Genomic DNA, 22802 nt, shown 5'->3' with positions numbered 1-22802 from the left:
CTATACCGGTCTTCTGGCCCACTGCGTGCTGCTCACAGCGAGTGCATGGATTCGCTGGCACGCCATCTGCGCCGAAGTGTTTCGCTTCCTGACACTTCGCCCCGACACACACTCGGGGTCGTAAAGCTACTGGTGACACCGCGTGCTACTCCCACAAATCGAAAAAATAGAGAACAGAAACAAGGCAGCAGAGATTGGTGGCACGGCGAGAGCAAAAATGAACCCGCCTCCGGGAGAGGAACAAAAGCAAGGCACTATAAAATTTATTCTAGAGCGGCAGCGCGGAGCCCGCAGCGGCGGCCCCGGACCAAACAAAGTGATTCTTATTCCCTTCCTTCTCTTGCCCACTTTCGTCACCCAAACCTAATAATGCAGCCACAGATAGGTGGGGCAGATTAGATGGGAACGACGGAGGAGGGGCAGGGAGCAGGCCGGGGAGAGGAGACGACGCCGACGACGACGGCTCGGGGGCAAACTTGCAACATTTCCCCTTTTGTTGACGCCACCGTGGCCGAGGCCCTGCAGCCCCCTCCCCATCGGCTGCCTTTGAGGACCTCAAAGCACTTGATGTCGATTTCCCCTCCAGGTGGGGCTCACCTCGCGGGTGCCGCGCTCGCACGCGCCCCAGGGACCTCCAATGCCTTCGCGCAGAACAGCGAGGCGCCCGAGTCATCTGGCCTCGCCTTCTTTCCATATGTATCCCATCGCTTTTATTGCTCCGCTTATGGCCGCGCCATATACTGAGCGCGGCGTCGCTGCACTGTGAAGACCGGTGGAGGTGGCCGAAATCCCGGACGCGTTCTGAGCTCCAGAGTCGCTAAATGGCGCTCAAACTGAGCGTGTGATCCCACCAATAGATTGCTCTCCGAGCGAGGAATCCATTGATGGGGTCACACGTTCGGTTCGAGTCCTGTTTAGCGACTCTGGAGCTCAAAACGCGTCTAGAGTTTCGGCCGCCGGTTGGTCCTGGCACTGCTTGGACCCTGTGACGGCCCCGCATAGGCGATGCACCGCTACCAGCATCGCTTGGCGTCTCCGGCCGCACCAAGCCTCGGCAAACAAGGGGACGGTCCTACTTCGAACTCCAACACGAGGACCGGGGGACTGACTCCGGAGCGAACAAGTCCACCGCACGGTTAGACTTGGTCCTGAAAGATTCAGGGCCGTAACGCGTCCCTGAGGTAGCCGGACACCCGTTTCCAGGACGGGAGTGGCGAAATTCAACCAGTTTGCCGTTTGGTCCTGGAAACGGGTGTCATTGGCGACGTTTGTCACCCGTTTCCAGGACGGTTCGGAATGTTTGGGGCTCTCGGTCCTGGAAACGAGTCTCGGCGGGCCCAAGACGCCGAAGTAAGAACAGTTCGCACCTGGTAGCTTGCACACTGAACTACATAGTACCGCTGGGCAATGATGCGCCATTCCCGCAGTGCGTTTCATGGAAAAAATCGGCAGCAAAAAGTGGCAATACGAAAGTCTCAAGGAGACCCGCCGATCAGCTTCGGTGTTCTTATGGGAACCGGGCCTTCATCCGACGCTTCCCTGCCGCGCAATTCGACAGATTAGTGGAGTTCGTATTGGGCTGGCCCACCCGAAGTGCGCGCGGTTTCTGTGGTACAGTGAGAGTCCAGATTCAGAGGCCTTACCTCAGAGGGGTCACATTGGGTATTTGAACCCGCGACCCCGAGTGCCGAGTCTAGTCAACTCCTCTACCCTGACCGCTCAGCCACCGAACCAGCTTGTCGGTGGCGATGTCGCAACTCCTCTTGAGCTGCCGTTCGAGAAATCTGGTCCCGAAAAAAGGGTACCTGGAGCGGTCTCGAACCCGGGACCTGCCACTTCCCACATCATGCTCTTAACCACTGAGCCACCGGGACGCCATGGCACCCGCCCGGCCTGCGCAGGTACCCAATCTTCTGTGGATATACCTCCCCAAGCAATTGGTCGCCGAAAAAATTGTGTATACTACCGGTCCCGAACCCGGGACCTCCCGCTTCCCGCGACATGCTCTTAACCACTGAGCCACCGGAACGCCATGGCACCCGCCCTGCCTGCGCAGGTACCCAATCTTCTCTGGGTATACCCCCCAAGCAATTGGTCGCCGAAAAAATTGTGTATACTACCGGTCCCGAACCCGGGACCTCCCGCTTCCCGCGACATGCTCTTAACCACTGAGCCACCGGGACGCCATGGCACCCGCCCTGCCTGCGCAGGTACCCAATCTTCTCTGGATATACCCCCCAAGCAATTGGTCGCCGAAAAAATAGTGTATACTACCGGTCCCGAACCCGGGACCTGCCGCTTCCCACATCATGCTCTTTACCACTGAGCTACCGGAGGACCATGGTGCTCGCTCTGCCAGCGCTGGTACTCAATCCTCTCCGGATAGACCTCCTCAAGAAGTTTGTTGCCGTTGCCGAAAAATTTGCTCATGGCACTAGTCTCGAACCCGAGACCTGCCAGTCAGGAACGGAGCCCTCTAACCACTGCGCCATCAGGTTGCTATGCACGCCACCCACCTAGCGCCAAACTTGAATAGCCACCCATCTTGCTTGATGCTGGACAAATTATAAGTTCGGCGCTAGGAGATCGGCGCACACATAGCAAACTGGTGGCGCAGTGGTTAGAACGCTGCGTTCCTGACTGGCAGGTCTCGGGTTCAAGACTAGTGCCATGAGCAAATTTTTCGGCAACGGCAACAAACTTCTTGAGGTCTATCCGGAGAGGATTGAGTACCAGCGCTGGCAGAGCGAGCACCATGGTCCTCCGGTAGCTCAGTGGTAAAGAGCATGATGTGGGAAGTGGCAGGTCCCGGGTTCGGGACCGGTAGTATACACAATTTTTTCGGCGACCAATTGCTTGGGGGGTATATCCAGAGAAGATTGGGTACCTGCGCAGGCAGGGCGGGTGCCATGGCGTCCCGGTGGCTCAGTGGTTAAGAGCATGTCGCGGGAAGCGGGAGGTCCCGGGTTCGGGACCGGTAGTATACACAATTTTTTCGGCGACCAATTGCTTCGGGAGGTATATCCAGAGAAGATTGGGTACCTGCGCAGGCAGGGCGGGTGCCATGGCGTCCCGGTGGCTCAGTGTTTAAGAGCATGTCGCGGGAAGCGGGAGGTCCGGGTTCGGGACCGGTAGTATACACAATTTTTTCGGCGACCAATTGCTTCGGGAGGTATATCCAGAGAAGATTGGGTACCTGCGCAGGCAGGGCGGGTGCCATGGCGTCCCGGTGGCTCAGTGGTTAAGAGCATGTTGCGGGAAGCGGGAGGTCCCGGGTTCGGGACCGGTAGTATACACAATTTTTTCGGCGACCAATTGCTTCGGGAGGTATATCCAGAGAAGATTGGGTACCTGCGCAGGCAGGGCGGGTGCCATGGCGTCCCGGTGGCTCAGTGGTTAAGAGCATGTTGTGGGAAGCGGCAGGTCCCGGGTTCGAGACCGCTCCAGGTACCCTTTTTTCGGGACCAGATTTCTCGAACGGCAGCTCAAGAGGAGTTGCGACATCGCCGCCGACAAGCTGGTTCGGTGGCTGAGCGGTCAGGGTAGAGGAGTTGACTAGACTCGGCACTCGGGGTCGCGGGTTCAAATACCCAATGTGACCCCTCTGAGGTAAGGCCTCTGAATCTGGACTCTCACTGTACCACAGAAACCGCGCGCACTTCGGGTGGGCCAGCCCAATACGAACTCCACTAATCTGTCGAATTGCGCGGCAGGGAAGCGTCGGATGAAGGCCCGGTTCCCATAAGAACACCGAAGCTGATCGGCGGGTCTCCTTGAGACTTTCGTATTGCCACTTTTTGCTGCCGATTTTTTCCATGAAACGCACTGCGGGAATGGCGCATCATTGCCCAGCGGTACAATGTAGTTCAGTGTGCAAGCTACCAGGTGCGAACTGGTCTTACTTCGGCGTCTTGGGCCCGCCGAGACTCGTTTCCAGGACCGAGAGCCCCAAACATTCCGAACCGTCCTGGAAACGGGTGACAAACGTCGCCAATGACACCCGTCCGGCTACCTCAGGGACGCGTTACGGCCCTGAATCTTTCAGGACCAAGTCTAACCGTGCGCGAAGACTCGCCGAACAATAATAACCCTTTCTGTTTCCAGCACAGCTTCGCCTTTTTTCGGTCAGAGTAACCCCGCACCGCACGCATGTGCGTAAGTGTCTGCGGCAGCGGAGTCGGGGGGGGGGGGGGGGGCAAAGGAAGAAATTATGGTGGAGTTGGCTGTGGGGGGGGGGGCACACAGCTGAGGGACTGAGCGGCAGTCACTCGGAGAGGAGTATCGCCGGCGAAAACTTTTGTGCACCGCAATGTGTGTGTACGAAGCACCAGCCGCTGCAGAAGCGGAGGGGCGCAGTCTTGGCGGCGTTGGCAAGGGGCAGGCCGTGGCGTGCCGTGGCGTGCCGTGGCGTGCCGTGCCGACACAGGACACCCGTGTGCCTGTGTGCCCCTCCACGTCAAGTTTGCGCTTAAGTTCGACGGGGCTACGCAAACAGTGCAGTGTGGTGGAGTCTGCTGGAGCCACCCCGCCCCGCCGGGGCTGGCAGCTTGTTGCGGGACGGGCTGGCCGAGCTGGCAGTCAGGACGATCCGAAGCAACGCGCGCAGCGATTGTACACGGCCCTGCCGGTAGACTGATTCCGCGAGATGCTTTCGTCGCTCTGCCTCTCTCGCACTCACGGGAAGTTGGGTGCGATAGAGACAGAGCGACGAAAACGACTCGCAGTCCACAGTGTCGCGACTCTTTTCGGCCCGAGGTGGCTAACTAGCGAGGCGGCCGCCGTAATGCGGCCTTAACAGAATACCGCCCAAGTCCCCGCCGAGTTCCGCACCAATTTGGCGACCGCGATTCCATTATTTTCGTCGGGGGGCGAAGCAAGGCGAGGCGAGGCGCCCCGGGCACCGCAGGCCTACAGTGGGCCTACAGAGGGCCTGTTTGGCCGACACGCCTGCAGGCACTCCGGGCGGGGGCCGTGGCATCCGCGGAGAGGCCGAGAATCAAACTACTGGCGGCGCCGGAGGGACTCCTCGCTCAGATTGCGAGCCATTTTGGTGTTTGACACGATGCGTTTGTTGAGGACCGCGGAAGCTGAAACTCTCAACGCGTTTTGAGATCCAGAGTCGCTGAACAGGGCTCGAAGCGAGCGTGTGACCCCGCCAATGGATTCCTCGTTCGGAGAGCAATCCATTGGTGGGGTCTCACGTTCGGTTCGAGGTCCATTTAGCAACTCTGGAGCTCAAAACGCTTCCGAGATTTTGGCCGCCTCCACCGGTCTTCTGGCCCACTGCGCGCAGGCTGTACTCACGGCCGGTCACGAGGGGAGCTACTGCTGCAGCCGCTACTCACCTGCAAAACAAGAAAGCACGGTTAGCGAACGTATACGCGCCGTAGAGTTGCCCAAATTATGGTAAACGCTTCGGAATGGCGCGAAATACAAGGAAAGTTTCTCACTCTGTGCCGCGCCGCCATGCCACCGGTGTCCCCAGTGACGCCACCTGCAGCGCGCTGTTGCTGTTACAACAGTACCCTTCGCGCGGCATTACCCTGCCTGGGCAAGCACCGCGCAGTCTGACCTACAGGCCGCCCCCTAGCTCCCACCGCCGCACGCACACACACACAGAGCATGTACACACACTCCTTGCTGGCCTGGACGCCCAAAGCACCTGCGAAATTAGTCCCGCCAACTGAGTAACAACAAACTGAATTAGGAGAAATATCATGTTGTTCCTCCCCCGCACACGGTGTGTGTGTTGTGTGTGTGTGTGTGTGTGTGTGTGTGTGTGTGTGTGTGTGTGTGTGTGTGTGGCCAAGGTATGTGTTTCCGGGTCGTAATCTGCCGCCCGGGAGGAGGAGGGCGGAAAGGGGGTCAGCGTGTGAAGAGGGCCGGACAAAACGAGTTTACAACACGCGCTGTTTACACGGCGCCGCCTTTTGCGGACACACTTTGACGGCGTCAATGTCACACTCGCACGCACGCACGCACACACACACGCAAACACGCACAGGTGCCTTTCACCCACGCACACTGCAAAACAAGGGCGGCTTTCAGACAAACGACGGAGGCGGTGGCGGTGGAGTGGAGTTTGGTATGGATCAGACTGCAGTGCGCGCGCGGAGCGGCAGAAAGGGGGGGAGGGGGGAGCAAATACGCGCTCTTGGGGAACTGAGGCAGTCAAAGACACATCCAAAGGGAAGTTTGGTTAGAGCGACAACTGATACAACACACACACGCACAGACACAGGCAGAGTCGTCGAGAGGCAGGGTGCGGTTCCCCGCTCCAGGCATGGCGTTGGACCCACCCTGGGGGGTTGACGCCATGGCACCGCGGCATGACATACTCGTGGACAGGGACCGCCGCCGCTGCGAGGGACCCTCCCGGAAGCCGCCAACTTTTCCATAAGGCGGCACCACGGCCACGGCATGGACTAATCCTCGCGAGATTCCCCGAGTCACTAAGTGGCTGAGCTTCCAGTGGGGCAGAGAAAGATTACCCAAGTGGCTTGGACGTTTCGTTCCACAGCTCTGCCCTCTTTCTGGAATCCATCATATAAAATTTCAGCTCGGAACAATTGCCTTCCTCGGATAGGAATGCTCCTCGAAATGAGCGAAACGCAACAACCGGATTACGCCGCCAGACTTCCGGTCTGACTTCCGCAGTCCGGATTCCAGATTCCGGATGAGCTCGCCAATAACCCTTCAGTATCGGGCCGGCCCACTGTGGGCCAGAAGACCGGCGGAGGCGGCCAAAATTCTAAACGCGTTTTGAGCTCCAGAGTCGCTAAACAGGACTCGAACCGAGCAAGTGACCCCACCAATGGATTGCTCTCCGAACGAGGCATCCATTGGTGGGGTCACAAGTTTGACTCGAGTTCCTCCCCCCCATGGCATTTTATTGGGCGAAGCTGCGATTCAAAACGTTAACGAGGGTTGACGCGCGGGCTTCAAAGTTGCCCACCCCGCTGTAAGCCTATCTTGCTGAACAGTGCACCAGCAAGGCCGCCCTATCCACGCGATTATCACGGCCTATTATCTGGAAGGCGCAGGGCGCCTGCCTCGCCCTGCCAAGCCCTGCCCCGCCCTGCCCCGCCCTGCCCGCCAAGCCTGCCCCGCTTAGCCCGGCCATCGTGGTGGCATCCGCTAGGACCCGCCGTGCCCCGCTATCACTGTCAAAATTCGTTGTCACTGTGCGACCATATTGTCGATGACACTTTAATAACACACTTTAATAACACACCTTAATAATACACTTTAATAACACACTTTATGACACACTTTAGTAACACACTTTAATAACACACTTTATGTCGAGGGGGGAACAGCTTCCCACATTCGTTGTACAAAATTTGACCACATTCCACATTCAGGAGGCAAAAACGCCTGTAAGTAGGCAACATGTGTGGCAAAAACGCCAGAAATCTGGCACATTCTTGCACATTCACACAATCATTGTACACAAAATTTTACAGTGGGTCACCCCTCGCTTTATGTATATGTTCAGATTTAAATTCAATTTAAGTCTACTTTTTCTCCCCGTAGACAGTGTGCCGCCTTCTGTAGGAGCAAAAGGGTCTGGCAGTCGGTTCGTTTCCGCTTCGCCTGCAACTTGCCGACCGAAATTCACCCCTTCACAGTGTAATTATGCACGATACTACTCCTTTCCAGGCGTATCTTGCAGCGAAGCAAGTTTGGCCCTTAATCCACGGGGCGGACTTCTGCTCCACATTAGACGCCGATTCAACTGACGTCTCTGAAGACGTCCCCCCCCCCTCTGAGTGCGCGCGTGTGTGTGTGTGTGCGTGTTTATGTAGGCGACTGTGTGCGCGCGCGTATCGCCGCTCTCCATACTCAAGCCAGCCAACTTCGGCAACGCCTCTTTGCAAACAAGACACATCCCTGCCAGCCGCAGCCACTGCTGATGCCTCGTCTTCCCCTTCCCTTCCCCCGGCCACGCACAACAAGTCGCGAGCGAGCAAATAAACTAATCGCGCCGATTCCCGACAAAACTCGGAGTCGGCTGGGCCGGTCGGCCGGCCGTGGCGCCGCGTGTGTGTTATTTCGGAACGGTGAGTCAATCGGCGGGGCCGGCCGCCCAGCCGTCGGCAGACTGACTCCGAGAGTCGTTCCCGTCGCGCTGTCCCTCTCGCACCTCCGCGGCACGCCCCGTGAGTGCGAAAGAGACAGCGCGACGGAATCGGGCTGCTGCCGCATCTCCGCCGTGATCAACGAGGCCCTTGAATCAACGTTCGGCCCCTACCTTCCGGGGAAGATAAATGGGGAAATGAAAACGGGCCATGGCCATCCTCCCCTGTGCCGTGTGTGTGTGTGTGTGTGTGTGTGTGTGTGTGTGTGTGTGTGTGTGTGTGCGTGTGTGTGTGTGTGTGTGTGTGTGTGTCTGTGTTATTCCGGAGCCAACGAAAACAGACGGCTTGCTGGCTCCGCGCGCCGTGCGCTGCGCTGGCCAAGCTTTCCGAATCAGTGTTTTCAAAGACCTCAAGGTTCATGACGACGCGCGGCAAGAGCGCGGCGCACGTGGCGGGGCGCGGCACAGTGGGTCAGAAGACCGGTGGAGGCGGCCAAAATCCCGGACGCATTCTGAGCTACAGAGTCACTAAATGGGCCTCGAACCGAACGTGTGACCCCACCAATGGATTGCTCTCCGAACGAGGAATCCATTGGTGGGGTCACACGCTCGCTTCGAGTCCTGTTTAGCGACTCTGGAGCTCAAAACGCGTCGAGAGTTTGGGCCGCCGGCGCCGGCCTTCTGGCCCACTGTGCCACGGCCAGCGACGGCCCCTCGGAGGCCGCTAAGGAGGCCGAGAGACCTTGTTAGCCTCAAGGTGCCCGCCGAGGGCTTAAAAAAACGGGAATGTTCTCATCGCGAGCGAGTGAGCGCGCGTAATCGTGATTTGTGCGTCGAGAGGTGTTTTAAAAAGAGGCAGTTTTATTACGGTTTTGCCTATCAGCAGCTCAGGGACGGACATTCTGAAGCAGCGGGTGGGGAGAGGGGAGCACTTCTCTCTCTCTCTCTCTCTCTCTCTCTCTCTCTCTCTCTCTCTCTCTCTCTCTCTCTCTCTCTCTCTCTCTCTCACACACACACACACACACACACACACACACACACACACACCCATTGCGCCGCATATGCGAGGCGTCAAGGACGGGTCGCCAGCACGCGGAGGTGCGTGGGGAGCGGCCACGGTATGAGAAGGAACGAGCAGGCGCGGTTATCGTGGAATGGAGAGAGAGAGGGGGGGGGGGAGGGGTCTTTAGCCAGGGGTCTTTCCCTCAAGGCGTCACGGCGGTGGCACCATAAAACCGCAGTGCACTTGCTCGCGGTCTCGTCGGAATGAATTTACAGTGATCCAGACCCGTGGGAACAATCGCCCATACCTTTGGCACAAACCATTTGAGGAAAAAAAACGTGAGTCCGACCGACGAGTTGAATGGCTTTGCTGATTCCGAGAGTCGTTTTCGTCGCTCTGTCTCCCTCCCACTCGTCGGGCGTCTCCCATAGGTGCGAGCGAGACAGACTCTCGGAATGAGTCTGCCGCGTGACCGGGACCATCATCATTAGCGAATGGGCGGCTCTGTTCCCAAACTGAATAAGGCAAAGGACAAAAATCAATCCCCCCTCCATGGAAACGCGATTCGTCCTCCCTGGCCGTGTGCCAAATAATTGGCCGACATAAATCTTGCAAAAATAAAGCAAAGTTAGCCTTCATGAGTCGCCACTGTAGTCGCTTGGCTCGGCAGCCAATGGGGACGAAGGCCGGCGGAATCGCTTCTCGTCTGGCGGTCGAGAGCTGCGGCGGATTAGAATGGCGTGGAATGCACACTGTAGCGAGCAACAACGTCCAAAAACCCACCAATTGGTCCATAAAACCAACAAATTCAAGTTACAGTGAAACGAAGTTCAACTTGGAAAGACACAATAAAACGAGCTAATTCGCAAACAAATCTCTGCTTATTACAACATTTTCCTTTTTCAACGTCCTATAGTCAATGGCGGAGTAATCCGAGCGTCCACAAGCACACAGAAGAAGAGGAAAAAATACCGCAGTACTCTGCGCAAAATGGCGCTCCCGTGGGATTCTGATCCCTTCGGCCGCACAGTGGGCCAGGAGGGCGGTGGAGGCGGACGAAACTCTAGACGCGTTTTGAGCTCCAGAGTCCCTGAACAGGCCTTGAACCGAACGTGTGACCCCACCAATGGATTCTCCGTCTGAAGAGCAATCCATTGGTGGGGTCACACGTCCGGTTCGAGTCCCATTTAGCGACTCTGGAGCTCAAAACGCGTCTAGAGTTTTGGCCGCCTCCGCCGGTCTTCTGGCCCACTGTGCCTCTGCCCGCTCGGCCCGCCCTCGGCCCTTCGGCGCGCGATCGGCCGGCAACGCGGCGGGCCCTTAATGAGGCCGATCGGGCCGGCCGAGCCCAGCCGCGGCCCACTGTGTAAACTCGACCAAAAGGCCGAAAGGGCCGAAAGGGAGCTACTTGAGAAAGCGGGGGAATTATTGGCAGAACGCAAAACGGAGCGCGCGCGCGCCGCGAGTTTTGCTTCCGGGCCTGGCGAGTTGAGCTGCGCCCAGGGAAAACCGGAGAGAGAGAGAGAGAGAGAGAGAGAGAGAGAGAGAGAGAGAGAGAGAGAGAGAGAGAGAGAGAGAAGGCGAGAGCACTGCCGTAAAGGTGCAGGCTGATTCACAAAGAAGTGGTTTCTGTCCTTGCTTGTTCGTCGCGCCGCATGCTCTTAACTTCTGGCGTCATTCTCTGCATCTCGGCAATAAACAGAATCTCCAGGGACACCCTTTTTTCCGGTGATGGGTATTCCGCGATCCCCTTTTTGTGTCGGACGCTGAAGGGGATCGGGGGAGGGGGGGGGGGGGAGTGCCTCGCTATCGCCCGTTGGCACGCCGGGCGACGGCGCGGCGTAGGCAACGCGGGGCAGTGCGGGCAGTGCAGCTTGGCGGGGTGCCTACCCACCCGACTGCAGGCGCTCGCCGCGCTCCGCGGCGGAACCCAGAGAGAGTCGGAGCCGCCCGGGCCGCCTCCGAGACGCCCTCGGCTGCCAGCGGCACGGCGATGCGACAGCGGCAGCCTAGGGTGCGAGCGACGCAGCGCCTGCCTCAAACGCAGCCCTTGGCGCGTGTGAGTCCGATCCGACCAACTTTCGCAAGCGCCATATCAGCGGGGGCACTGCTTTCTTTTTGCAAGGAAGCCGGTGGCGGTGGAACCATGGTGGAGCGGCATGACTGCGTGGCAACTTCATCTGGTCGCTTCACGCTTGCCTGCGAAAGAGACAGGTCGTTTCTTCTTCTTCTTCTTCTTCTTCTTCTTCTTCTTCTTCTTCTTCTTCTTCTTCTTCTTCTTCTTCTTCTTCTTCTTCTTCTTCTTCTTCTTCTTCTTCTTCTTCTTCTTCTTCTTCTTCTCGTTCCACCGCGCCACCAACGCAGTAACGTCATCCGCACGCTTTTCCCAATTGCGCATACATTGTGCGCGCCAAACGAGCTCCATAGTGCGAAGCTGCGATGCTCAAGTTGGCGCCCTTGTCCTGCCGTGCACGACACTGTACACCTGTGGCGCCTTGGTGCCCGCCAGCGCGCGCCAGCGCGCGCCAGCGCCTCCTTTCAAACCAAAGAGACGCTGCCACCAAGAGTCCCAGGGGAGGGGGAGGCACCCGCCCGCCAGGGGCTCAGGCCAGGGCTCATTAGTTCCGCTGAGAAGTCCTTTTCCGCGGAGACACTCGAAAGGGCGGCGCGAGCGGCGCGGCGACGTCACCTTTGCCGTCTCCAAGTTGTTCGCCCTTCCTTTTGTCACGCGTCCGCCAGCCTCGTCTGGGCGGTCGCCCCGTCTGGATGCCAGCCTCGCCTGGGTGCCAGCCACGACCAAATGGCGTTGTTGCCTCCACGGAAATTCCTACTCACGATTTGTCTGCCTGCATGAATCTATACAGTGAAATTTTTTTTTCCTTTTTCTCAGCCAGTGCGGACGGGGCGTTTGTTCTACCAGTGTGGGGCCGGGCGTGGCCGGGCGCGCGGGCGCGGCGGGTCGTGCGGTGCAGGGCGCGGACCACTGACTCGAGGAACTTGGCGCCGCGAGCCCACGATTCCACGAAGCGCCACGAAGCGGTTCCGCGGAGCCGCTGAGCCGCCACACTGGAACGCCTGCTAATTTATGCTAATGAAGGCGACATTAATAATTGGCCGCCTTCCGTGAAGCAGAGCCAGATACCTGCGCAACGCGGCTCCCTCGCTCCGTCTCTCTCGCACCCCCGCGGGATGGCGCACGGGTGCGAGAGACGGGAACAACCTCCTTCGGAACGAGCGTGTTGAGCAACGCCGCGCGGAGCGACCCTTTTTTCGGGGTGGTGTGAGTGTCCTCAAAGCGGGTTGGTGAATTTATTGCCGTGGAGGGGTAGGGCCGCACAGTGGGCCAGAAGACCGGTGGAGGTGGTCAAAATCCCGGACAAGTTTTGAGCTCCAGAGTCGCTAAATGGGACTCGATTGAAACGTGTGACCCCACCAATGGATTGTTCTCCGAACGAGGAATCCGTTGGTGGGGACACACGCTCGGTTCGAGTCCCATTTAGCGACTCTGGAGCTCAAAACGCGTCCGAGGTTTAGACCGCCTCCACCGGCCTTCTGGCCCACTTTACCGGCCCAGGCCTGCCGAAGGGCTGCACCTGGCTGGAGAGCTGGAGGCTGCTGGAGGCTGCAAGCGGATTCCAGTGGAGGGCCACATCCATAAGCCAATGAGTGCGGCCAAGTCCAGCGGGCGGAAACCGGAGGCAGCGCTGGAAGCGTGACAGCACGCGGCGCTGGAGAAGGGGAAGGGGGAGGGGAGGGGGGAGGCAGGCCGGAAATCTGAAACCCAGCAAGACCGCCGCCACCGTGCCGTACAAGTGTAGGAGGGCCAGACAGACAAAGAAAGGGATCGGGGCGCGGGAGAAGAAATCGGAAAGGGAAATAAAAAAAGAGAGATAGGAAAAGACAGAAAAGGAGAAGAACGTATCCACTACACTGCATCGAGTGCCGTCTCACACAATGGGATCCGAGGTCACTTTCGCAATCGCCGTCCGCGCCTGTGAGGGCGGCAGTGCACAGTGCAGGACCGCCCAACCTGATCACCGCGTCGGGGAAGGGAAACAAACTCAAAAGCACACAGCTCAAACAATGCAGGCGACTGTTTGGTTCCCGGAGCCGCTCGAGCGGATCGCCATAAAGGCAAGCAAGCGTGCCGGGCCGCGGCCGGGGGGCGCGCTCTGCGTCTCTTTCGCACCTGTCCGGGACGTCCCGCGAGTGCGAGAGAGACGGAGCGACGAAAACGACTCTCGGAATCAGTCTGCGAGCCGGTCATTTAACACCTTCAGACAGTCGCAGTGGTCAGCCCGCGCGGGTCAGCCTCTTTCGCAAGTTTCAGTCGTTTTTCGACGAAGCCGTCAGCATGACGGGACCTACCTCTCGATCACACACGCACGCACACACACACACACGCACACACACACACGCACACACGCGCGCACACACACACACACACACACACACACACACACACGATATGAAAGGCAGGCCACCAATTAATTAGTAGTTCCCCAATTCATTCGCTGTCTTTTCTTTCCCCCTCCCCGGCCATAATCCCGTTGGGAGTCGCTGCACGCGGTCCCGATAGCAAACATGTGTTCTCATCCCCCCCCCTCCCCTCCCCGTCCGGCCGGGCCCTCATCGCCCACCGCTTTTCCGATACAATGCAAAATGCAGTGCGGTCCTGCCTGGGCTGCTGGGCTGTTGCATCGGCGGGACAATCCAGACCATTGACTCCCCTGTGAGTTTTAATGAGCCGATACGGGCTTAGCTCGGCGGCAGGGGACGCGTCCAAGCGGACGGGCGGGCGGACGGACGGACAGGCCGACAGACCGACGGACGGGGAGGCGCTTCAGGAAAGCCCTGCACACTGCACCGAGAGGCGAGGCGCGTTTGCCGGAGAGGAGGCGGCGGCTGGCTGGCTGCTGGCAAGATCACCGAGATAAGCAAAAGCAGAGGAGGGCTCGTCCGGGTGTTCCGGAGTCGAAATAAACTCAGCAGAGATTTCATTTTTTTTTCGTACAAAAAAAAGAAAGGTTTTATATTACTGGTTGAAGCGGCCGCGCGGACGACGGGGCCGCAGAGACGGCCATGCAGGTTGACCGTCCCGAACGACGGGCCTGCAGCAGCGCGACCTGACGGCGGCGAACGGAACGGCCGTTACTTCGACTTGCAAAATAATTTAGCGGTCCGGTTTCGGTTTCAGCCGTTGCCGTTCCAGCGGCGCGCCCGCTTCCAGGAACATCATTGCACCTACACTCGTTAAACTGGAGTGCGCTTTCGCGGTGTACGCGTGCCAGAAGCACAATCAGCAGCGAACAGCCGCGAAATAACGCGATGCGCGCCACTGCAGAATTACGGGTGGAGCGGCGGCATAATCGGCCCTGCGCACCGCCGCGCCGCACAGTGGGCCAGAAGACCGGTGGAGGCGATCAAAACCCCGGACGCGTTTTGAGCTCCAGAGTCGCTAAGTGGGACTCGAATCGAGCGTGTGACCCCATCAACGGATTGCTCTTCCAACGAGGAATCCATTGGTGGGGTCACACGCTTGGTTCCAGCCTTGTTTAGCGACTCTGGAGCTCAAAACGCGTTTACAGTTTCGGCCGCCTGCTCCAGTCTTCTAGCCCACAGTGCGCTAGGGCTTTCAGCCTGGGTGCGAGAGAGACAGCGCGTCGCGCAGCCGGCCGAAAATATCTCGCGATGACACAGTGTGGTGCAGCAGCGCCGCTGATCACGAATCAAAACACGCGCCAACAACACGTGGCATCGCGCGGCGTGGCGTGGCGTGGCGCTGGCCGCGCTAAGCGGGCGGTATCTTTCCGGACCATAAATTATTCATGCGAGCAAAATGCAAAGCCTGCACAGCAGGCTCATTCCGAGTGGCGCCTCGTCGCTCTGTCTCTCTCGCGCCCCCGCGGGACGCGCCGCGAGTGCGACAGAGACAGAGCGGTGCCGTTCGCAGCCAGCCCGCACAGCCACCACACTGCACTGCCGCCTCTATCTGCGCGCCTTACTGCAACTGCTCTACCACCCGCCGTTATTTGCAGTCTGTTTCATTTGCTGTAGCCTCGGGACGAGGACGCCACTCGGAAGTCAAGGTTGGGCGAGATTGACCGAGAATTTAGCACGAAGAATTCTCGCGAGGTACTGTGAGCAGTACACAGCTAAGAAAAAAATCCAATTCGACAAAGAAAAATCAGCACGGGTGAATTTGATTTTTTTTCTCGGAGTGTACCTGCACGTGACGTAATTAACAGACCACCCCCATTGACCCAGCGCGTTGCCGCCAGAGCGCCGCACGAGTTGTCCTGATGGGTACGTCAGCGCGTCTCAGTTAAGGCACAGCCCCCACGCGCCCCGCCCGCCCCGCCACGCCCAGCCACCCATTAAATGGAGTAGAACATAGTTCAACCCGCTGGAACTATTCTGCGGGCGACCCTTTACAGCCGAAACCTCCCCAGCAGCACGGCCCGGCACCACCGCCGGCACTGCCCCCGCAAACCCCGGCACGGACCACTCGGCCACCGCGGCGGCCAGCGGCCGGCCAGCCCGACCGTGACCAGGAAGCCGCCCCGCCCCACCCCGCCCCACCCCGCCCCACCCCGCCCCACCCCGCCCCGCCTCGACACGCCACACCCCACCCCACCCCACCCCGCCCCACGCCAGGGGATTATCCATTTTCCTATCACCTCGATCCCAGCGGGGTTGCCGGCCGCGGCTTGGCGGGGCGGGGCGGGGCGGGGCGGGGTGGGTGGGGCGCGGCGGGCACAAGAGATCCCCGCGAGATCCCGCGCGTGCCCGCTTGCTCCTGGCCTCCTTCCCGGCGACTGACTTACCCCCTCCACTCCCCCCCCCCCCCCGCGACGAAATTCGGCGCGCCAGACAGCCCGTCATGCGGTGACGTGAGGGAGAGGGGCGCGACCATGGAAATGGTTTTATCTACGGCCACAGCAGCCCGCCGAGGGCGCTGAAGACTCATTTCCAAGAGTCACTCTGTCTCTCTCGCTCCGCGACGGTGAGCCACGTGATCGTGAGGGAGACAGCGGCGCCGCCGCGACGCCATTTTCGTTCGGAATCAGTCTGCCGGTGGTCCACTGGGAAGCGACCGTGCTTCCTGGTCTTGTCGCGACACGACGCCGACTGCCGAGCGATGCAGAAGAGTCGCGTCTAGTCGCTCTGTCTCTGTCGCACGCACGGGGCTCTCCGTAAGGACGGGAGAGAGAGAGAGAGAGAGAGAGAGAGAGAGAGAGAGAGAGAGAGAGAGAGAGAGAGAGAGAGAGAGAGAGAGTGACGAGCCGCTCTTTTCTGAATCGCTCGCCCGGCACTTTTTCCTCCTCCGACTTCAATTAAGGTATTTTTCCGCTCGCTCGGCCCTCCCGGCCAACACCTGGGACGGACGAGGGGGGCGGAGGAAGGGGCGGGGAGGCAGGAGGGGGAGAAGAGGAAGAAGAAGAAGAAGAAGAAGAAGAAGAAGAAGAAGAAGAAGAAGAAGAAGAAGAAGAAGAAGGCAGGGCGACAGGCGGAAACGACAACAACGAGGCAGCAGCGCCCGACTAGACTACGGCCTCTCTCTCTCTCTCTCTCTCTCTCTCTCTCTCTCTCTCTCTCTCTCTCTCTCTCTCTCTCCTCTCTCTCTCTCTCTCTCCCTCTCTCTCTCTCTCTCTCCCTCTCTCTCAAACGACGGCCCCGAGTGGCTCCCGGACGCCTGGCGGCATCAGTCCGCTGTCCGTGGACGCGGGGCGGGCAGGCCGCCGTCGTGAGCCGCAGGTGGAGTCCTGAGACTCCGGGGCGCGGACAGGTGAGGGACAAGGAAGAGAGCTCGGGAAAAGGGCGGAGGGAAACCAAGGGACTGCACGAGCGACAACTCTGCAAACTCGACAGTGCGCTCAGTACACACATACAAAAAAAAATACGAAAAGAAAGTTTTAGAACAAGAAGTTTCGGCGCGTGCATTGCGGTGTGGGGAACCTAATTTCTGGTAGAGCGATCAAAAGGGTTGAGCAGTGCCCCGCCGGGCCCCGCCCTGCAGCCGGGTGAGTCTGAAGGACCGCCCTGTCTCTCTGTCGCCCTGCGGAGCGCCCCGTGAGTGCGACAGAGACGGCGCGGCGACGCGAGCCTCCCGGATTCGCGCAGTGGGGTGGGGCTGGGCTGAGCCGCTGCGAGCACGTCATCTATGTGGCGCGCGACGCCGTGCGACGCCGTGCGACGGGCGTGGCATATTCCGGCGTCCAATGAGGATTATGTGAGGCTGCTCACTTTAAGATGGAGCACGACCTCCCGCCGGTCTGTCTGTCTGTCTGCTCGTCCGCCTGTCCGCCCGTCTGTTCGCCGGAGTACGGATCATCTGGGCGGGAACCGAGCTGCGCATTTTTATCAAGCACTAGCGAGCGAAAGCCCCGTCGTCGGTACCTTGGGACGGGTGAAAGCTTCTTTTCAGAGGATTTGCCCATCCACCCGGGCGGGGGCTCGGAGCCAAAAAGGGCAGCGACATGCATCGCAGCGGAGAGTCTTACTCGAACGCAACCAGTCCCCCAAACGGTTCCTCGACCTCGACGGTCGGCGCCGCAGCCCTTTTTTTAACCCTTCGTGGACGAGAGAAACCACGGCCAATTAGTTACCACCCTTCGTTGCCACAAAGGGCCGCCTGGCGTCAAGGTGAGTAATCAAGGCGCTAACCCGGCCGGACACCCTACAGGGCCTGCAGGCCCTTACGGACCCTTCGCGGCGCGCGGGCCGACGGGCCCTACACGGTGTGTGCATGGCCCGCCCCGCGCCGCCAGCCTCGATTACAACTTTTGCAATATCGAAAATGAAGGAAATTCTGCCGCGCCGACTCGTCGAGTCATAAATCACTAAATCCCGCAACAAGAGCCTTCTTTTCCCGCGCGCCATGAGCTATGGCACCCCCCTCCCCTCCCCGCACGCTTCTTGTTGTTCGTCAGGAAGTTTCGGGCGCCACGCCACGCCGCGTTTGCAGGCGAAATTGATTCCAGATTGTAGTTGATAAGAGATGCGCAGCCGAGCGAATATTCGTCTAGGCGGCGTCCACCTCCATTGCCGCGGCGGACAAGTCTGGCCTGGCCCGCTTCGACTCGCGAGCTCCACAGTCCTCAAATGACACATTTTTCGGAACCTTTTTCGCCTCCATTCAACTGTCCTTCGAACGGGAAATCCGTACCACACCCTCACACGTCTGATTCGAATCCTAAACAGCGCAGCGTCAAAACGGAAAGCACATGGAAGTTAGTAATTACCGCGGAACTCAATTCTTTTCGCACCTCTGCCGTTCGGTGTGCACTTGTCGACGGGGTCTGCGGTTTCATCCTACAGTGGCAAGCCTCCGGGGTGGGATGAGCAGTGCAGGTCGCGACGCAGACACACACACACACACACACACACACGCACACACACACCAATTTTCACTTTCTTCCCTCCCTTTCCTCTCCACGCGCTAAATATTTCAAAGGGCGCCTCTTCCCTCCCTTTCTATCCACAGAGCAGCTAGCCCTGAACGCCACTGCGCCGCATGACTCTATTTGCCTCCCTGGCCGTGATGTACTCACTGAGCTTGGACAGCTTGAAGGCGTCCGCCGTGTTGATGACGTCCACGAAGGCCTCCAGCTCGTAGCGGCGGCCCGTCACGTTGTGGTTGTGGTTCAGCATGGCGAACTCGAAGGCCAGCCGGATCTCGTCCGTGCCCTGGTCGAAAATGGCCCCTGGAACGAATCAAAACGCAATGGGATTAGGCGACAAATGCAATTTGCGGGACAACAGTGCGGCGTTTGGAGTCCGTGTAGCCGCGCGATTTCGTTAGCGGAGGCGTGTTCCGAATTTCAGGACGAATCACGGAAATATTGTTCTTTTTCCGTCCTTGTTCTTCCATTCGCGAGGACAGGGACACCACCACCGATGATGCGTGCGAGTCCGCCGCTGGCTCGACTCCTGAGCATCCCCCTTCCCCTCCTCCTGATCCCACGCAGTGACTCTATATTTTCTGCGGACAGCCGGCTGGCCACGCCAAGCCCGGGGGATTGGAGGTCCAGCCCGGACCGGCCCGGTCCGGCCCAAACGTCACAAAAACACTTTTTCATCCGGGCGCCTGTATACACCCCCTGGACGGAGGGGACAACTGCATTACGCTATAAGTAGCTTGTCATCCCCGCAAAGGCCGCCCTTTATTGGACAAAGCACCCCTTTCACTGGCCAGGCTGATCGGCACCCCGCTGAGGAGAAGAAGGAGGAGGTGCAGGCGGACTCGGTGCTAGACGCCGCGCCGCACAGTGGGCCGGAACACCGGCGGAGGCGGTCAAAATCCCGGACGCGTTTTGAGCTCTAGAGTCGGTAAACGGGACTTAAACCGAACTTTTGACCCCACCAATGGATTGCTCTCCGCACGAGGAATCCATTGGTCGAGTCGCACGCTCGGTCCAAGTCCTGTTAAGTGACTCTGGAGCTCAAAACGCATTTAGATTTTAGGCCGCTAGGGCCAGGAGCGCCCGACAGGTCGGGGGTAGGCAGCCCGCGCGCACCGGAGTCGAGCGTGTTGCCTATCCTCCGTTCCGCGGGCGCCATGGCTCCGTGTCAACGCTTGCGAGCAATGGGAGTGACTTTGGAGCGTCCTTGCGACGGCCTTGCGGTGGCGTTTGGGTGATCTTGGGTTGGCCTTGGGGCGACCTTGGGTTGGCCTTGGGGTGACCTTGGGTTGGCCCAGGGACGACCTTGGGTTGGCCCAGGGACGACCTTGGGTTAGCCTTGGGGCGACCTTGGGTTGGCCTTGGGGCGACCTTGGGTTGGCCTTGGGGCGACCTTGGGTTGGCCTAGGGACGACCTTGGGTTGGCCTTGGGGTGACCTTGGGTTGGCCTTGGGGCGACCTTGGGTTGGCCTAGGGGCGACCTTGGGTGCGACTTCCGACAGGCGCGGTGTACCTACCGCGGCCTCGCCAGCCCGAGTCTCCCGCATCACCGCGGCAACACGTCGGCAGTAAGTCGGCCCCACAAAGAACTGCCGTCACCTTCCCCCTCCGAAAGTAAATTATTAAATTTGATTCCGCCGCGCCGCCAGAGATACCGGCCGCCGGTTTGCTCGCAGCCGGATGAAATTTAAATAGAAATCAGGTGCAGAGCAAACGGAGTCCGGGCGTCGGGGCCGCGCGGCATGGAGGTGCCCAGCGGGCCAGAGACCGGCGGAGGCTGTCTAAATCCGAGACAGGTTTTCAGCTCCAGCCAAAGTCGCTAAACGGGACTCGAACCGAACGTGTGACCCCACCATTGGATTGCTCTCCGAACGAGGAATCCATTGGTGGGGTCACCCGCTAGGTTCGAGTACTTTTAAGCGACGCTGGAGCGCAGTGGGCCAGAAGAGCGATGAAGGTGGTCAAAATCCCGGACGCGTTTTGACCTCTAGAGTCGGTAAATTGGACTACAACCGAACCAAGCTCACATCGTACTCGTGCGCTGGACTTTGCTCTGATTTTGAGGAAACACATTCTCGTTGTTTCCGACAGCGGCGATGCTTTTTTTTCGTTTTCTCTCTTTTTTTGGCGTCCCCGACGAATTGGATGTCTACAGTCGAGGACGGGCCTATCAGGTAATGCCCCGCCGACCGAGAGTGCGTCAGTGTCAGGCGGCCGGCCCCCGGTCCGACAGGATACTGAGGGGTGGTCCGGCAGCTACTCTGGCTACACCGGCCACCGAGGTAAATATTTCAAGTCGCCCGAAGCGAGCCTGGGCCGCCAGGGCCGCCAGGGCCGAGGCGGGGCGGGCCGTTTGTACGCAACAAGACCACTTATTCAGTGCTGCCTGCGATGCACGAGCGAATTAGCAACGCTAACGCTTGCCGTTTACATCCCGACGGACTGATTCCGTCCGAAAAAAAAGAGAGAACACCTCGACGCGCGTTTTACAGCGAGGGAGGCGGACGCTCTGCGCCAAGGAACTCGCGTGCGGAGAACCTCGACAATCTCTCTCTCTCTCTCTCTCTCTCTCTCTCTCTCCTCTCTCCTCTCTCTCTCTCTCTCTCTCTCTCTCTCTCTCTCTCTCTCGACTGCATCGCCGGTGGGGCGTGGCGGCAAAATAATTAACAATCACTCGCATACTCGTTAATTAAAACGGCCGAGTATTTTAGCGGCAAACAAAAGACGGCCCCCTTTATCTGGGGCTGCGTCCGAGGGGCGCGGCGCTGCACTGCAAAAGGGACGGATGCCTCGGACGCGACACGCTGTACACAATACTGGCCGGTCAGGCTCTGTTTACCCACGAGGCAGGGCGGGGCGGGGCGGGGCGGGGCGGGGCGGGGCGGGGCGGGCGGGGCGGGGCGGGGCGGGGCGGGGCGGGGCGGGGCGGGGCGGGGCGGGGCGGGGTGGGGCGGGGCGGGGCGGGGCGGGCGGGGCGGGGCGCTACACCGTACCTCGGCCACCCGAGACGCCGTACGGAAAGGTTCACACTGATCAGCAAACTGTATCCTCGGAGTGTCGGAGGCAGTCCGCCAGGCTTCTGGCCGTTTGCACAGATCCTACGACGTGTCGGCAAAAGTCATCCATCCATCCATCCATCCATCCCGACACAAGTCCAGCACAAATGCCATTTTGAGGGCGGTGTAGGTGAGGACAGCTGGACCTTGTCTGGCTTGGCCATTTCAGGACCACCGTGAGCCGAGGTACTCTTCCCGAAACAGGAATCCTTGGGTCCGTTGGTCCTTTTCACGTGCTTGCCTCAAGATGAAGTTAAATTTAAAAACAAAATCAACAGAAACATCAGGGTTACGCGGTGTTCTGGCCCTCTGTTTGCCCGTGGCCAAGAACCCGCTGCGCAGACAGGGGACGATCCATCGTGGAAATAACGTCAAGATCGAAGTCTGGGGGTTCGTCCCCGGGCGCCGTCGCCGCCATGTGACGCCCACCCCGCCCCACCCCGCCCCGCCCGCTTCTTCCGAGACTCATTAGCGAAATCCATCACCAGAAGCGACAAGTGGCGACCGAGGCATTAGCCTTGCCACGGCGATGCAGCCACTATCCATTTTGTTATCTGCCTTTCCTCGTGACGATGCCTTGGCGATGCCTTGGCGATGCCCCCACTCCGTCGCTGCCAAGGTTCGCTCCTGAATGCGTACCGTACCGATGCCGGGCGGGTCGGCCGTCCCGCGGCCCAACTTTCGGGACGACTCCAACGCCCCCAGCGGCGAACCCTCCCTTTATCCGGATAGCCCGCTGCAGCCAGCTTTGCCGATCCAACCCTTTTCGCCGAAACGCTCACAAAGAGTTGAATCATTCATTTTCGTCGCAGTTGGCCGTTATCAGGAAAAATCAGAAAAGCGCGCGCCGCGGCGGACGAGCTAATAGCCCCCGTGAAGTTGAAGGGGCGGCGCTGACGGAGACCGACGTCCGCCCGAGCGCCCCGAGCCGCGCCGACTCGGCAGATATGTTTTTGTTTGTCTTCCATTGAGTATGCAGTGGGAGTGGCGAGGGAAGCGGCCCCGCCGGCCCTGCCGGCCCTCGGCCCTGCCGGCCCTCGGCCCCTTAGCGCTCGCAGGCAGCCCGCCAGCGGCAACGCGGCACCGCGCCGCAGGGCTGCCAACTCTGCCAAGCCAAGAGGTGCCAACTGGCGACGCTAAACCTCTTGACGCCAAACATAGCGCTTGCGTTGTAAACGCGGCGGGCTCGGCCGCCCGAACGAGGATGGATACAAGCGTCAATGTTGGCACAGCGTCGCCGTCAAATCGGCTTTTAGTTC

The 22802-nt window shown here is 59.5% G+C and overlaps 1 protein-coding gene across 2 annotated transcripts in view; it reads right to left on the bottom strand.

Annotated features, from left to right (window-relative positions):
- The window catches only part of LOC117640223 (glutamate receptor 1), a 239956-nt gene that overhangs the window by 63179 nt on the left and 153975 nt on the right, over positions 1–22802 (bottom strand). For both annotated transcript variants that reach the window (XM_034376550.1, XM_034376552.1), the window contains exon 2: positions 18638–18790. In XM_034376550.1, the coding sequence (XP_034232441.1) occupies positions 18638–18790 (153 nt within the window). The remainder of the gene's footprint in view (positions 1–18637; positions 18791–22802) is intronic.

This window comes from Thrips palmi, unplaced genomic scaffold (genome assembly GCF_012932325.1).
Source record: "Thrips palmi isolate BJ-2018 unplaced genomic scaffold, TpBJ-2018v1 HiC_scaffold_12, whole genome shotgun sequence".
NCBI lineage: Eukaryota > Metazoa > Arthropoda > Insecta > Thysanoptera > Thripidae > Thrips > Thrips palmi.
Note: the sequence above shows the minus strand (reverse complement) of the source record. Positions and strands in the feature narration are given on the sequence as shown.